This window comes from Dendrobium catenatum, unplaced genomic scaffold, assembly GCF_001605985.2.
Source record: "Dendrobium catenatum unplaced genomic scaffold, ASM160598v2 fragScaff_scaffold_716, whole genome shotgun sequence".
Classification (NCBI taxonomy): domain Eukaryota; kingdom Viridiplantae; phylum Streptophyta; class Magnoliopsida; order Asparagales; family Orchidaceae; genus Dendrobium; species Dendrobium catenatum.
This window is the reverse complement of record NW_021319178.1, coordinates 17534555-17552436: the sequence shown is the minus strand read 5'-3', so window position 1 is coordinate 17552436 and position 17882 is coordinate 17534555. Positions and strand designations below refer to the sequence as shown.

General features: G+C 41.4%; 1 protein-coding gene across 2 annotated transcripts in view; it reads left to right on the top strand.

The window, feature by feature from the left end:
• Positions 1-17882, top strand: part of LOC110105919 — a 44534-nt gene that overhangs the window by 17319 nt on the left and 9333 nt on the right. Inside the window, exon 9 of one of the 2 annotated variants that reach the window (XM_020835608.2) lies at positions 9454-9591. The exons of the other annotated variant lie outside the window; for it this stretch is intronic. Coding sequence (XP_020691267.1) covers positions 9454-9591 — 138 coding nt within the window. The remainder of the gene's footprint in view (positions 1-9453; positions 9592-17882) is intronic. 2 annotated transcript variants of the gene reach the window in all.

Here is a 17882-nt window from a genome sequence, read left to right as displayed (position 1 = left end):
ATTGCCAACAAGGATTCCCTCCTAAATCACATAGAGATAATTTAGGAAATGATTTGTGATAGAATTTGAATTTCAAAATTCGAATTTGAAGGATTATGGTGGATGGGCTGGCGGGTGGAACAAGTGGAGGGGGAGAGGGGAGGGCTGGCCGGCGGTTTGGGGCGACTAAGGGGGCGGTGGACCAGTGAAGGTGGGCTCGGTTTTGGGAGGAGGGGAAGGGGACGGGGAGTAGGAGGCCGGCGGGTGGGAAGATTGGGGAGGGGATTCGATGCAAGAAAATAAAAGAAAGAAAGATAAGAGAATCGCGAACCTTGGAATCCACCAAGATTGACGGGTATTGCTTTTGCCCCACTTGGGCCTCTCCTCTCACGAACTCACTAAGAGATCATCCAAAAAGAGATCCATAAGCATAAGCTGAAAATTTCATATTAATCATCATCCCGTCTCCAAGAGGAGGGAGAAGGCTTAAATAGCCAAATACAATGAAGGAAAATAAAAGACACAATTGCCCCTAGGGAAAACATAAGACAAAGCCCTCAAATGAGGGTAGAAAGGGAAAAAGAACAATAACAAATCAAATACATAAAATATATCAAAATAAATAGATCCGATCGTAGTCGTTGATCTTCGATGTCCTCATCACTATGTTCGGGTGGGTGTGATAGTTAGGTAGTAGGAACTGAGAGATCCAGTGAGTTGGCTGTAGGTATGTGGGTTGGACAATATAGGGTTGATTGGTGATATAGTGAATGTTTTGGTGCAGGTCGGAGTGGAAATTGGATTGCAACTCAGGAGGGGCATAGTTGTCTTGAGATAGAAATTATGAGGTTGGGAGTGATTGAATTTGGATGCCAAGGAAATTGTGGCCTATGCCGAGCTGCTTTATGGTGAATCATTTTCTCAGTTGTTGAATAAGGTTGGATATGGTTGTTGTATCATTACCAGTGAGGAGGATGTCGTCCACGTATATGAACATATAGATTTGAATGTGATGTTTAGAGAATGTTAGAAGGGAGTGATTGGCTTTCCTGTAAGTGAAGCCAAGTGCTTGGAGATGATTGGAGAAGGTTGTGATTTGTGAACAATTGACTTGGGGCTTGTTTTAGACCATATAGAGCTTTGTGAAGTAGGCAAATGATAGGAAATACTCGTTTGCACAAGTAAACCTAACCCAAATCAAGTACCTAAGCAAAGAAAAACTGCTGGTCCGCAGCGAGTACACAGCCCAAACAGTGGAAAAACTGAGAGAAACGCAATAGAAAATCGTAGGGAAACAAAGCAAACACTTTTATTTCAATAATAGATGAAAAGCACTTGCAAGATACAATTTTCCTTCAATTTGAGAGGAAGGAAAAACTCTCCACTATCTTTGGCAATGTCAAGAGCCAAGACAAACCCTAGATCTCAAAGAGAAAACTCAAATTCAAGATGATCCCAATTTCCCCCCAATCTCCTAATCAAACAAAATTAATCATAAAGGACAATAATAAACTTCTCTAATTAACATTTAAAGCGGTCGGGGTGGGGGGGGGGGGGGGGGGGGTGGGTTTCCCCTGTTCATATTCATATTAATTTTTCCTTCCTAATATGTTCAATTAAGACAAGCTTGGCCTTCTACTACAGTCCCCCCCCCCCCACCTGCTCTGTTCCTGCGCTGTGAATTAGAATATGGACCGGTCCAGCCGGCCACTCCTGGGCCGGCGGCATATCAGCAAACATGGTTTGGATTTATATTGTCTTCAAAACCGTGAGGTTGATTCATGTAGATAGTCTCTTTGAGGTCGCCGTGGAGAAATACATTAGCGACATCAAGTTGATAGATTGGTTAATGTTTGTTTAAGTCTATAGTGAGTAATACACGTATGGAGGGCATTTTTGCAACTGGATTGAAGGTTTCAGTGTAGTTAAGGCCGTGTTCTTGATGATGACCTTGATCTACTAATTGAGCTTTGAAGCGTGATATTGTGTCGTTGGAATGATATTTGGTATGGTATGTCCATTGACATCCTAGATTTTGAGCATTGGATAGATGTTGATGCATTTATGTTTTTTGTTTGTTTTGTTTTGATGTAATTTGAACAATATCAGTTGTGTTTTATGTTTTTTTAAAAGCTATTCAATGATGGAGAACATCCAATGATCATGGTAGGATGTGCTTGGGCATGGCAAGGCTTGGGTTTGCTAGCATTTTGGTTCTTTTTGTCCTTTGGGTTGTTTGCTATATTTCGGTTTGGGCCTTGGCTGCTCTCGGGTTGGGCTTTGGTTGCTTGGTTTTGAGCTTAAAAGTTGGGTTCTACTTGGTGCTAGCTCATTAATACTTGAACTGAAGTTTAGCTCATTATTTGGAGGAGTAATTGCACTTCCTAGCTCATAAATTCATAAAGGTATGTGGAGTGAAGCTTGTTTCTTCCCCTTATTGTGTCTCCTTGGTTTCTTCCTTGTGAATTAAAGCCGTGGGCTGGTTGCCTTTTTGGTTTTCTCCCTGGCTGCTTTTCCCGTGTCTTCCTCTGTCTCGTTTCCTGGCTTGGCTCCTCGGGTCCCTCCCTGGCTGTGTTTCCCGTGGCTCTCTGGCTTTGTTTCCTGTGGCTTCCTTCCTGTTTTCTGTGCAATTTTTGGGGGCTGTTGGTGGTGTCTTTTTGCCCTTCTTCTTCCCCTTACTTGATTGGTTTGGTTGGAGGTTGATGTTGGTTGTTTGGCTTCCCTTTTTGGCTATATATAGGAGTGGATTTTGTCATGAAAAGGTTGTTGAATATTTGAGCAAAGTCTTTACTAAAAACTTGAGGGTTTCTTCTCTTGGAAAAGCTTGAGAGCTTGTTCCACCCCCCTTTCCTCCTCTCTATTTCGTCTTGGCTTCTAATCTCTTCTTCTCTACGCAAGTTCCACTCCACCTGTATCCTTCTTCTTGAGCATTTGGAAGTTGTTTGTTGGCTGATTTTGGGAGACATTTGCCGGAGGAGTTTGGTAGGACATTGGACCATTTTGCAGTGGTGGACCATCGGTTTGCAAGCCTAAGCACTATTTTCATATATTTTCCTACTCTCGTTGCATGTGAGGAAACCACTTGACGGTTGTTATGAGAATAGCATTTTTATGTTATAATTTTGTTTCGTTTGATTTTGTTTCGTTTAAGAGAAGTCATTAATAAAGATAGTGTAATATTTGTAGCCTTGATTAAAGATAACTAGGAAAGGTCTCTATGCATCAGAGTAAATAAGAGCAAGAGAAGTAGATGTGGAATTAGTAGATTTTCTGAAGACTAGTTTATGGCCTTTTGAGGCATTACAATTTGAACATAAATAAGTAGAAACTGACATAGATAGTTCATTATGTTGCTTCGAGATGGTGGCAATGACTTGATGGTGTGGATGTTGGAGATGACAAATTTTAAGGTATGGTGGGTTGATGTAGAACTACATGCATAGGCAAATGTATTAACTTTGAAATTACACATTTTGTGATGGAGCAATAACAGTTATTCAACTTCCTACAGATTAAACAATAGATTGAAAACAATAGAGAAATGATTAGGCGTAGGCAATTGATTACAAAATAAAATTTGGAGCACAAAATAAAATAAAGTAAATCCAACTTTGCTTAACTTGGGGGTTTCAAAAGAAATTCCTAGATTAACAATAAGACTAGTCACTATTAAGATCCCTCACACATACTCATCATAACGGCTAAGCGGAGGAGCTTTCAAAACCTTAAATGATGCCACGATTGAGGAGAAGTTAGAAGGAAAAAAGGTTGAGAGGGGTTCACCTTCGTCAAGTTTCTAATCTTGATATGGAACTTCGTCAAGCTCTTGAACTTGTGCTCCCATGCTCTTCAGGAACGGGGAGATGTTCATCTGTGGTTTGTTTTGGAACAAACACTCATTTTCGTCGTTAAAGGGTTGCAATGCTCTAGGAGTTTGAATGTAGTTGTTCAAGGGAGGAGGATCTACTTCTTCCTCCTTAGGTGAAATATCAAGTATAAGAGAAGAAGTGGAGTGAGGGTGGTGGGGTTAAGTGGCCGAGCCAAATAAGAGCGAAGGGGGAGGGAGTAATTCCGGATTTAGAGGTCAATTTAATGTAGGGACATCAATTAGAAAAAATCTTGAATTAATTCTCTTGCCTAGGTGGCATGCGATTTAAATCAAGAATCAATTCGGATGGATTGAGGTTTAATGACAGCATTAATTTATGAGATTAATTGGAGAAATTTGAGTTTGAATCTCCAAAATAAAGAGGGAAAGGATGGGGCAGCACCTTGATGGGTGGTTTGATTTGGAACACAAGTTGGAAAGGAAATAATGGAGGAGATAAAGGGTGGGGCCGACTGCTAGGCTTAGGGGAGTGGATTTAATGGGAGGATTTATGGGTTGCTAGATTTGGAACTTTCAAAATGAGAAGGGATATTTAAATCAATTCCTATTTAAAATTCAAATAAAACATGAATTAAGGGCTTTCCTAAAATAACTTTTTTTTTAGGAAATAACTTTCAAATTCAAATTCATTTGAATTTGGAAATTTTAAAGACTTTTCCAAATTTAGAGGGATTTAATTTAGGAAGTACTTGAATGCCTAAGTTTGAAAATTTGAATCCAAAAGTGAAGGGGGAAAGATGGCCTCTGGGCGGGCCCCCCCCCCCTACCCTGCCCCCCCCGCCTCGGGGGGGGGGGGGGGGGGGGGGGAGGGGGGGGGGGGGGGGGGGGGGGGGGGGGGGGGGGGGAGGGGGGGGGGGGGGGGGGGGGGGGGGGGGGGGGGAGGGGGGGGGGGGGGGGGGGGGGGGGGGGGGGGTGTGGGGGGGAGGGGGGGGGGGGGGGGGGGGGGGGGGGGGGGGGGGGGGGGGGGGGGAGGGGGGGGGGGGGGGGGGGGGGGGGGGGGTGGGGGGGGGGGGGGGGGGGGGGCCGATGGTGAAAAAGGGGCTGGGGTGGTTTTCACGCCAAGAAGAGAAAAGAGGAGGAGTTTGGGGGCGGCGGTTAGGAGAAAGGAGGTGAAATTAGTCTGGAGGAGAGAATGGACAACCAGAGCCCGACAGAGGCTCCTGCTGTCCGATGGGAATATTAACTTTGCCCTCACCTAGGGACTATCAAGCTCTCCACAAGAACAACTCTCACAAACACAAAGTTGGTGTAGAATTTCTTTTTCATCATATCATCGTTCTCTGTAAAGAGGAGAAAGGGGGCTATAAATAGGCCAAAATACAATACACAACTCCTTAGAAGACGGAAGTGCCCCTTGGGGGTCACAGATTTGACATACTCCCTCAAAGTGAGTGTAAAAATGAAAAAAAATGCATAAATAAATTAAATACAAATAATAACTAAAAAATAAATGGTCCTCATGGTCAGTAGATTACTTCTAACCTCTTCTCTGATAAACTTTTCACGGTCGGATGTCCTCATAATGGACACTTTTGGCTGAGGTTGTCTTGAGAGGATCGCCAGCCTGAGATAGAGAGGAGTGGGCCATTGGAGATAAGAGAAAAAGAAAAAAGAGGATCGCCAGTTTGAGATAGAGAGCAGTAGGCCATTGGAGATAAGAGATAAAGAAAAAGGGTGTTACGTCTGCTCTGATACCATATAGAAATGTGTATTCCAGCAGCTATACACAATGACTAAAATATGTAAAACGAAGAACAGTAACCGGAAATGAAAATGAAGAGGAAAGCTATTTCCATGTAAACTTGTTTTTCATTTCATGTCATTTGTTTAATAGTTGGAGTACATGATATATATAGAAACAAGTGTATACAGCTTTACACATGTAAGGTTGAGATTCTTTGTGTTAGTTATAAACTAAGGGTTGAGATTTGTGTGTGTAAAGCTGCAACTTTGCAGTGTTTGTAGTGGCTGCAGCTTTACACAGTATTGGTAGTGATTGTCATTTTCACACTCATCAACCCCAAATCCTGCATTGGAGCCTCTTGCATTTGGTTTGTCCCTTTTTTGTGGTCAAAAGCTCTATTGGGCTGAAGCATTTATACCGTGTTCTTGCTTAAAAACATTTTTTGGAATACAGTTTTTTTTCTTTGTTGTAATCACAATTACAAGCTCCCACCAAAAATGTAAATGAATAAGTTTTTGTGCACCAACTGGGAATGTTCCAACCACCGTAGCAAGGGAGATTAAATTTATCCCAAAGCTGAATTGAAGTTTAGTCTCTTCCGTCCAATGATGTAAATTTATATTTAGGGTTTTTTATTTGACTTTAGTTGATGTTTTGTTAGTATTTTATTTGATTTTCAGAATTTAGTTTTACTTTTGGGTTAAACATGCCTATGATGTTCTGTGTGAATGGATTATGCTCTTTAATGTTTTAGCCTTTCTGCCCTGCGGCTTGGTTCGGTTCTTGTGCTGGTTTGGTGCAATTCATTCTATTTGTTGTATACTTGACTGGTTGTTGGTACCTATTCATTGTTATTTGGTCCTTCACTTAGCCGTGAAATCTAAATTTGGCGCATTGACGTTTTGGGCCAAATTGGGCCATGTTCTTCTTTGGGCTGTTAATTTACAACTCTATTGTTTGGATTTTCTTCAAGTATGCTGGTTTGATACTGTTGCATACTGTAGCTTGACATTTGTTTTCTGATATTGTAGCAAGTAGGATCTGTGGCTCTTTAACTCTTGTTACGGGATTAGGAATTGTAGCTTTTGCGAGATTTCACATTTTCTGACCGCTGACTTGGGGAAGTTCAATGATTGTAGATGAAATTACCGAGACTTGTAAATTTATTGATTGCTTGCTGAAATTTCTTCTTTCCTCAAATCTGTGTGCTTGTTGGATGTACGTTGTTTAGTTCAGTGCAAACATTGCTTTAACTTGTAAGGAATGTGTTCAAGATTTTGTGCATCTTATCCTAGACTAATAATAGGAAATCCTATGCACTAAGATATCCTGTTTCATCCATGTCGATATAGATTTAATTATTTTTAGTCTTAATATGCATGTAATAAAAGTTCCAATACGGCAATACTGGCCATAATTGTCAAGGTGAAGACTTGTATATGCACTTCTTCCATTCCCTTTGAAATGATCTATTAATGATTGCGTTTAGGATCATGAATTCTGGATGGAGGAGATGCTCGAGAGAAAGGTAGAAGAGTGCACAATATAACTTTTTAACTTTGTCTGATGAGTACATCAGCAGGAGATTCCAGCACGTCTATCATTGGAGGAATCATAGATCGACGGCTACGATTCAGAGTCTTTATTTATGAAGTATTTTATGTATTATTTTATTTTGTTTCTTAGTCTTTACCATTGTATCCTTATGAGGGCTTTGTTCATGATGTAGTCAAAGGGCGTTTTAGTCTTTGCATCTCTTGTTATTTTAAGAACTATATATAGAGGTCTTCACTATTGCATGATGATGATTGATGAATAAAATTTCAGCACTTATTACTTCTCTTGATTGTGAGCTCTTGAGAATAGAGAGAACCCTAAGAGAGGGCCAAGCAATTCCCTTTAGCCGCCGGTGGATTCCGGGCTCGCGGTTTGTATCCGTTCTTATTTTCAACCTCACTTTTCCTTCAACCCATACGACTGGCCACCCACACCATCCCCCTAAAATCCAGCCACCCTCTCCCCTCAATCCATCCCCGCCAGCCTCCTTCCCCTCTCCACCTCAAGCCGCTGGCCCCTCCTCCCATACCCACCAAACCATACAACCCCTAGCCTCATCGCCACCCTCTCCCTCCACCGAACCTAAGCCCAGCTCCTCCTCAAGCCGCTGGCCTACCAAATCCAAGCCTAAGCCGCCGGCCCCTCCTCCTCCAAACATTTGTTTCAAATTCAATTGGTCTCTTAAACACCTTCCTAATATATCTTATTATTAATTTGGAAAGTCTATTACTTTGAATTCAAATGATATTTGAAATTCAAAACCTTTTCTAATTAGTAAATCTATTTTAGGAAACCCCCTAAATCACTCCTAATACGAAATTAAATTAGAATTAATTTCAATTTCAACATTCATTGCACCTAGGCACATTCATTGAATGTAGACAAATCCCTTCCCCTTTCTCTTGGCCGGCCCCCTCTTTCCTCTCTCGCCTAATTATTCCCTTCTCCAATTGTAACTCAAATTTAGGAGATAATAACTACCCCTCCCTTCCTCTTTCCCCTTTTGTTTTGGAATTCAAATTTTGAATTCTTCCATTCTAATTCAACCAAAATTTGAAATAAAATTTCAGATTCTTGAATTATTTCCACTTCCCTTTGTAACCCTAAACTTGAAATTAAAAGGGTCTCTCCTAGTCTTGGCCGAAACCCCTAAGCCCCCCTCCCCTCCATTACCTCTCTTCTCCCTTGCTTCACATACCTCCCAAGAAAGAAGATACACTACCACTTAGCCTACTTCCCCCATGAATGTCCGATTCCGAGCACGATCATGGATTCTTGTATGATTTTCAAGGACGAGTAAATATTCCTCGGTCTCCCTTCTTCAACCTCAACTTGGAGATCGACGACACCTTCGACGACTACTTCGACCAAATCCTTTTCACCTTGACGACTGCCATCGACAAACACCAAATCTCCGGATAGTGGCGAGTTATTGGACATCCACCAACTTCTTCCCTTCCGGCTAACATTTCGTTGGGAAATATTGCAGGCATTTTCAGTCTTTTGGTGGCATCTTTAAGTTTGCTAAAATTATTCTTTCGTTAAAACCGCCTCAAGAGTGAGAGTGAGGGGAACTCATGGTGAAATTTCTATTTGTTAAACGGTGGATTTCTATTATTTATGCCTTTAGCTTTACTATAAATTTGTTGTTATTTTAAATTGTCATGATAATCTTTCTTGTAGCTGCATGGCAAAGCACAACTACAACTAAGAAATACTATAATCTAATATGGTGAATTATTAATTTTAAAATTAGCAAGTTGAACATATTTTTATTAAATTCCTGCCATTCCTATTATATTTCACATCATTGTCCCATTAATGTATTTGCATTTTTATGTTTCTTTTATTAGTGTAGGCTATTGCGTTGCATGTTTATTGCGATTTCTAGTGAACTTTCTCCAATCTGCTATCTTCATTGTATTATTTACTCACCCATGACTAGTTGCCTTCATATACTGAGGCTGCAAAAAGTAAACTCGATCTATCCTTAGTACAATTCATCTTCTTTATGCTTAAGAGTGCGGATTACATTATTTTTTTCGGCACAACACATATTTCTCATGGAAGCATGATGGGAAAAAAAGAAAAATGCAGATTCTATTAGTTTACCTAATGTTGTTCTTCTATAATGTCAACACTCATGCTAAATTCTCAGTTAACATCCATTATAAATGATGTTCCTAACAGAAACTATTAATATCACATGTATTCATGATATTTGGATCAAAGCTAACTCATATTTCTTCTGCCACAGCTGTAGTTTTGTGTTTTAATATTCCAAATATGGAGGACAATTTAGTTTGTGATTTCACCAACTGAAGTTTTACTCACGATTTAACAGGCTCTCATTTCTTTAGATCCTACTCGTGCAAGGGATGATCCAGTTATAGTAAAAAATATTCCTTATTACAAGGCAAAGAAAATACTTGAGGCGGAGGTCATGAAACTTGAAGTCCCACCTCGGCCTAGCAACTGGGGTGTAAGATTTATGATTTTGAATAATTTCTTAGTTGTTCTTTTGTTTAAATATTACTTACGGTATGAATGAAAGAGCGGTGCCCTGGTTTGCTATTAACTTTTTATTTTGGTTACATTTTTGGATGCTTGGAGTTTGAATGAAAAGAAATGAGAAAAAAAAAAAAAGATTGAAAAACTTAAATCAATGGCTATAGATTCATAATCAACCCATAACCTATTGGGACTTAATATTAGTTCCTTCACTTGAATTTGAAGAAAGCCTTTCTTTTCCATCCATCTGAATTTTAGTTTCTTAGAATTGTGATAGTTTGACTATTGCATTGAAACTATGATCATTAAAAAAAATAATGAAAAGGAATGGATACTAGCCTATGTATCATTTTGCTTTCATTTATGGTAGGAAACCCTTGTAGTTCTCAAGTAAATCTTATAAAAATCTGCATTTGAGCAAGACTTCACCCAAACACCCAATCAACTCAGGAAAAACAGCAAAAAGTTGATAGGAATTGATGAAAAACTGAAAGCAAATGACAAGATATAATTGATCCTCTATTCGAGAGGAGGAACCTTCTCTCCCAACTCTCTAGACGTCGCTAGAGTCCATGAACACCAAGGAAACCCACTATTACAACAATAATCAAGATGAAAACCCTATTCCTAGCAAGAGAAACTACTTAAAGAAGAAAACAATAAAGAAATCCCTAACAACTCTTAATTTTGAGTTTTTCCTTCCAAAGCCTTCACTAATTACAACCATTACTGATGGGGACATCAGTTGGAAAGTCTACCGTCGACGTGGTCGTAGATCTACGGCCACGATCTGCCCGATGTATTTTTGATTTTAGTTTGGTCATTTTATTTTGATGTATTTTATTTCTGCATTTTTTCCCTTTTTACCCTTGCTTGAGGGATTGAGTCTTGTAGCCCCTCGAGGGTATTTTAGTCTTTTATTTTATGTCTTTGTATTAGGCTATTTATAGCATTCATCTTGTACTTTTGAGGGTAATGAATAAATGATAAAGAAAATTTCCTGCATTTGTCTTCTTGAAGCTTTTTTGAGAGCTTGAGAGAAAGTTGTGAGTTTGGTGGAGCCTTGGAGAGGCCACCCGTCGTACCCAACAGTCACCACCGGTGGCTCTTGGTTTTCCCCTCCTTCCTTCTTCCCCAATCCTCCACCGTCGGCCCTTTCCACCACCACCCACATAACCCCTCCCACCAAAGCTCACTTCAACCAACCACAAATCCAAATCCTTCTTTCCCCCATTAGATTTTTCCTATCCACTCCCCATGCCATGTTGACCGCCGGCCACCTTGCTTGCCTCCATAGGTGATGAATTAATGTCACCTTAATGTTTACCTATTGAGTCCAAGTTAGTTGGGGAATTCTTTTTCATCATTTGAAATTCAAAATTTGAATTTCAAAAGTTTCCTAAATTGGAGAGCCATTTTAGGAAAGTTTTAAACTTCTTTCATGACAAAATTCAAATTTGATTTAGGTGGAATTTTTCTTCTCCTAAATTAAAGGGATCAATTTGGAAAGAGTTTTAATTTTCTCCACATAACCCACTCCCCTCCCCTCTCACCATGCCGCCGGCCTCCCCCATGGTCCCCACCTCCTTAATGCTACATTAATGCTCCTAATTACTTGTCTTTTGAAATTCAAATCTCAGATTTTTCCCTCCACTTCTACTTAAAAATCTGAGATTAATTTTGGCATGAAGAATACAACACTCTTTCCTCCACCCTACCTAGTTCTCTTCTCAACCTAACTTCCCCCTTCTCCCCACCGCCACCTCCCTTCCACTCCCTCTCTAGTTTGTTTTCTCTTTACATGATTGATGCTTGACCGATCCGGAGTTTGATCCCTTCCTCACATCCGATGGCCAAGGTGGCGTGGATCTTTTCAAATTTCTTTCGTCGGCATGATTCAAATCATGGACGGATCTCTAGAAATTCTGTCCTTCCATAATTGTCGTGGAAGGAGTTACTAGTGGAAGGTGCGTGGTGAATTTCGAAGCTTCTCCGAGAAGGTAATTTTCTTCCTTGACTCATTTACTTTCAAATTCTAATTTCTTTGAGAGAAGTTGTTCAAAGCAAGAGATTGTGTCTACTTATCGCCATCCACTAGTATTCGTAGGAATTGTTACTTCTTTGCTTTTGGATCTCGTTGTTAAACAAGGGTTATGTTGGAAACTATCCCGCATGCATTGCTTTAATTTTCCTATGTGTTTTGATTCCGTTTAGCATCTTGTGTAGTTTGGCCTAAACGGAAGTGACCGTTTATTAGTTTTACTTTGATGTTTTAATCACTAATAACGAAATCTGAAATTGATCTTAAAATATTTTGTGCAAGTTTCCAAATTATGCATGTAGTCCTGCATCAATTACTCTCTATTAAAATAGCTAGCTGGGCCCCACTAAGCAAACCGCCCCCTTATTGGGTGGGATTCTATTTTGCCTGAAATAGGTTTGAGTCGGTTCAAGTTGGACCGGTTCGGCCAGTCCCTGGAGCGACCTAACAATACCCCGCTTCCAAAGATTCACCTTGTCCTCAAGGTAAAAAGATGGGAGTTGATGTTGCATCCTTTCATACGGTTCCCATTTAGCGTCATAATCGGGAAGGTCCATTTAATCAATACTTCTTTGATCCCTCCTCCTTGATGCACCCCCGGTAACTCTAGTTGTTCTAGAACTACATCCAATTTCTCAGTCAGTGTGGCCGGAAACTCTGAACACGCTGTGTGATCCTAATAGCTCTTCTTAACTGAGATATATGGAACACTTGATGTATAGTAGCAATGGGAGGTAACCTCAAGCGATAAGCTACTGCTCCAATCTTCTTTGATATCTCATAAGGGCCAAAATATCATTGAGCCAGCTTCTCATTCCTTCTATTAGCTACTATCATTTGCTTATACAGTTGAAGTTTCAAGAACACCTTATCCCCAATTTCAAACTAGATGTACTTCCTATGCCCATCCGCCCATTTCTTCATATCTACTGAGCCCTCAATAGATGCCTTCTCAATTTTTCCAACACATTGTCCATCTCCTCCAAGTATTCTTCTACTAAATAAATTGGAGCGCTCTTCTGTCCAAAATGCACCAAGTGAGGTGGGCCGCATTCGTACAACACCTTGAATAGGGTCATCTCGGAAGTGGAACGATATGAAGTGTTATACCAGTATTCCGACCATGTAAGCCACTTGGCTATGTTGCACCGATACAGATACTGCGACACGGATATGACACGATACGGATACGGGACACGTCAATTCTTAAAAATGCATGATATGGGTACGATGCGGACACGACATTATAATTTATAAATCATACATAAAAATTAAGAAAGCAATCAAAGCATAATATTTGAAATTACCAAAAAAATAAATGAAAGCAACATCATTTGTAGCCTTATAGCTTATAATATCAAAATAAAAGTAAGCATTAAATGTCTAGTACAACAACAAAAGGATAAACATAAATTGTCCAGCACATGAAGTTTCAACTATTCAATAGAAGGAATGATATGATTAGCTTCTACAGTGGTTTGTCTTTGAACTTCAATATCATCTTCAATAAATATCATAGCTTCTAATTCAAGCTCATCAAGTGAAAGATTAGCAATTTCTAATACACCCATATCATCAAGACACTCAAATCCATCTCGTAAATGAGAGAAACTCGCTCGCAGCCACTAAAGTAGATACGACGCGTCTTTTTTTTTTTTGGTTTTTCATTGGACACTCGTATCGGATACGCGTGTCCTTTTGAAATTAAATAGTATTTTAATTGGATATGGCTTTTGTCGTATCCGACATGTATCGGTGCCGTATCGAAGGTGTATCCATGTATCAGACACAACATGCATTCATAAATAGGTGTATCGGTGCAACATAGCACTTGGACCAAAGCCGAGGTGTCTCTGACACAAAACATCGCAGGTATGTCTCCAAGCTTTTGTTGATTACTTCCGTTTGCCCATCTGTCTGGGGGTGGTAAGTTGTACTCCTCTTCAATACTGTCTGTTGCAATCTGAATAACTTTCTTCAGAAATGGCTGAGGAACACCTTGTCCTTGTCGGACACTATATACTCCGACACCCCATGTAGTCGGACCACCTCTCTTATGAAAGTTGTTGCCACTGTGACTACCGTGTAGGGATGTCGTAGGGGGATGAAGTGAGCATACTTGCTCAACCTATCCATTACCACTAGAATCACTGTAAGCTCCTTAGAACAGGGTAGCTTGTATGTAAAATTCACGGAGACCTCCCACAGCCGATCAGGTTGAGCCAGGGGTTGAGGTAATCCCCCTAGAGCCATAGCCATATACTTGTTCCTTTGACATACCTCACAATTGGCTATCAACTCCATATCTTTGCGCATCCCTTTCCAATACAACTCCACAAACAGTCTCCTGTAGGTCTTCTACATCTTCGAGTGACTCCCAACTGCACTCTCATGGAACTCCTGCAGTGGGTGTGGAATATGGACCAATGTCCTCGGCAGCGCAAATCTCCCCTGGTACAGCAGCCTCTCCACTTTTAGAGAATAGCCAAGATGACTATTTCTATCCTCCAGTAAATCTGCCCTTATCCTCCCCAGTTCCTCATCTCATGCACTTTCCTCCTTAATGGCTCTCCAATCTAACATCTGTGGTATCGATACTGCCACTCCTGGAGCTCCACCATACATCTGGACAAAGCATCCGCCGCCTTGTTCTATATTCCCAGTCTATACTAAATTTCACAATCATATCCCAATAACTTATACAACCACCTCTGGTGTGTCTCTGTCACCATCCTCTGCTCCAACAAGTACTTCAGGCTCCGCTGGTCCGTCCTGACAATAAAATGTCAACCTAACAAGTAAGGTCATCACTTTTGAATGGTTAGTACAATGGCCATCAACTACCTCTCGTAGACTGATTTTAGTCTAGCTCTAGCTGTCAACACCTAGGTGATGTAAGCAATGGGTCAATGGCTATGCATGAGTACTGCTCTCAATCATACCCTGATGCGTCCGTCTCCACTACAAAAACCTGACTGAAATCTGGTAGGGCCAAGACCGGTATGGTGGTCATGGCCTTCTTCAACCTCTTAAAAGTTGTTGTGGTCGCCTTCCCCCAGAAGAAGTTATCCTTCTTCAACTATTTTTTTCAGTGGCTAGTTGATGGTGCTAAAGCCCCTTACGAACCTCCTGTAATATCCTGTTAGCCCTAGAAATTCCCTCAGCTCCCTCAGATTCTTTGGCAGTGGCCATCTCAGCATTGCCTCAATCTTTACCTGATTCACAACCACCCCCTTCTGAGATACTATCTATCCCAAGTACTCCACACTAGCATGTGCAAAGCAACATTTCTTCAAATTTTTCCTCAGTTGCTGCTTTTGCAACACCTTTAGGACCATCTTCAAGTGCTCCTAATGTTCCTCATCTAACCTGTTGTGCACCAAGATATCATCAAAGAAAACCAACACAAATCTCCTGAGAGAGGGCCTGAACACCTTGTTCATTAGGGACTGGAAGGTAGCGGGGGCATTGGCGAGGCCAAAAAGCATCACCAGGAACTCATAATGTCTCTCATGTGTTCTGAAAGTAGTCTTCGACATGTCCTCTTTTTTTCATGCGGATTTGATGGTACATGGACTTCAGATTTTTCAAGGTGAAGATAACTTCCCGACTCAGCTCATCCAATAGCTCATGTATCACTGGAATATGAAACTTGTATGGCACAACTTCCTTATTCAAAGCCTTGTAGTCCATGTAGAACCTCCAACTCCCATCCTTTTTCTTAACCAGTAAGACTGGACTAGAAAAATGACTCACTAGGCCAGATAATCCTTACCTCCAACATTTCTTTGATCCTTTTTTTAATTTCATCATTCTGAAATTGAGGGTAGCGGTATGGTCTGACGCTGATGGGTGACACCCCCTCCCTCAGCGTGATGGCATGCTCCTACTCTCTTGGTGGTGACAATTCCTAAGGTGGCTGAAAGACCTTACTGAATGGTTGTATCAGCGGTTGTACTGAAGGAGGAATGTCTCCACACCCTCCAATCTAATCCCCTATAATTTTTGTAGCTCTACCAAGAATTCTTCCCTCATCTTCTGTATGCTCCTCACCATGGTTTTGAGGGACACTATGGCCTTGGATGGCCCTGCATCTCCCCTGATCACAACTCTTCTCCCCTCCACTACCAGCTCCTTGGTCAGTGCTCCTAGTTAGCCTTGGTATTCCCCAAGGTGTGCAGCCACTTCATCCCCAGGATGACATCAGTGCTGCCTAACTCTAATGGGTCTCCCTCACCTGAATCTCCTGTATGGTCAACACTACTCTCCTACAGATGCCCTTACCCGTCTCCATTTCCTCGTACCCATTATCACTTCATACCCCTATCTCCACCAAAGTCACCGCCAATTAGTCCACAACCTGGTTGGAGATGAAATTGTGGGTAGCTCCATTGTCGATCAACACTATCACTTCTCTATATGCTATTTCCCCCTTCACCTTCATGGTATGGCTATGAGTAAATCCTAGCACTGAGTTCAGTGAGATCTCTGTCACATCCATATGCAACTTGTCCTCCTCCTCTACCCTGATCTCACTCCCACCTCCCTCATCAGCTTCCTCGTCATAATAGACATTGAGAACCTGAAGAGTTCGATCTTTGCACTATGCCCCAGAGTATACTTCTCATTACATTGAAAACATGTCGCTTTGCCCTCTTCTCCTGTACCTCCCTCTCAGTCAGCTTTTTGAAATTTCTCTCACTTCCTCCTATAGGCTTATCCTTTGGAATCTCACGAATGTTTTCTGGTGTATGAAAGTGGTGGTCATCCTGTAGGAAACACCCAAATTGCCGCTTCTGGCTCACCTCTCCTTGTAATTCTGCTCGACCAACTGAGCTAGCTTCTTCACCTCTACTAGGACTCGAGATCTCATGACTCTCATTGTTGCTCAGATATTTGATTTGAGCCCCTTCATGAAATATTCCTCCAGAGCAGTCTTAGATAGCCAGTTCTGTTGACTCGTCAGGTACTCAAATCTCTCGCAGTAGTCTGCCGCTAAGCCTTCTTGTACTAGGGCAAATAACTGCTCATAGAAGTCCCTTTCCCTACTCGTTCGGAAATGTTCCATTAAACACTCTTTGAACTCCCTCCAACTCCGTATGGGTAGCCTCATGTCTCTCCACGGGTAACAAGCCAACGCCTTCCCTTCCAAGCATAGGCTAGATGCCGTCAACTTCTCCTCCTCCGTCAGCCCATTGACGGCGAAATATCTCTCTACCTTATAGATCCACCCATGTGCATCCTCCCCCTCAAAGATGGGTATCTTCAACTTCCTGACCTTTGGATCCCCTCTATTTCCCTTAATTCCTCCATAGTTTCCCCTTCTCCAAGTGGGTGCCACCCCCCCAAGTGTCCCGATCCTCCCTTCAACGCTCATACCCAAACCCTTCCTCCATTTTCCCCCTTTTTCCGTCAAAATCAGCACCTCTCTGGCCATAATCTCCCTCCCTTCTTTCCCAATCAGTACCTTTTTGCTCATGCCCCTCATGTCCACGCCTCTCTCCTCCCTCTGGAAAGGTTCCATATGGGGTCTTCCCCCTTCGTCCTCTATGATCTCCACATCATTTCCATCCCTACGAATTTCAGAATTTGTATTCTTTTCCTTCTAGCCCTCTCGCCTCCGATGCCGCCGTTTGGTTGTGGAGATCCATCATCTTCATCATGTCACTTAGGTCAGAGAATTGTTCTTCCATTGAGGAAATTCTATCTTCCACCATTGCTTTGATTTGGTTCATCTCCCCCTCAAGACGTTCTTCCAACGCATCCACTTTCTTGGCCGCCATTGATATCCGGATCTTTGATAGAATAAATAATCTGTATTTCCACTCCGAAAACAGCAAAAAACTAGGGTTTAGACCAGAAAAAACTACTGCATGAATTAGTCCACACAGCCCAAAACAGTCCTGGAAAGCGGCTCTGATACTAGTTTGATAGGAAACCCTTGTAGGTCTCAAGTAAATCTTACAAAAATCTGAATTTCAGCATGACTTCACCACAAACCTCCAATCAACTCAGGAAAAACTACAAATAGATGATTGGAATTGATGAAAAATAGAAAGCAAATGACAAGATACAATTGATCCTCTATTTGAGAGGAGGATCCTTCTCTCCCAACTCTCTAGAAGTCGCTAAAGCCGATGAACACCAGGAAACTCAGAATTACAGCAGTAATCAAGATGAAAATCTTAACCCTACAAGATAAACTATTTAAAGAAGAATAC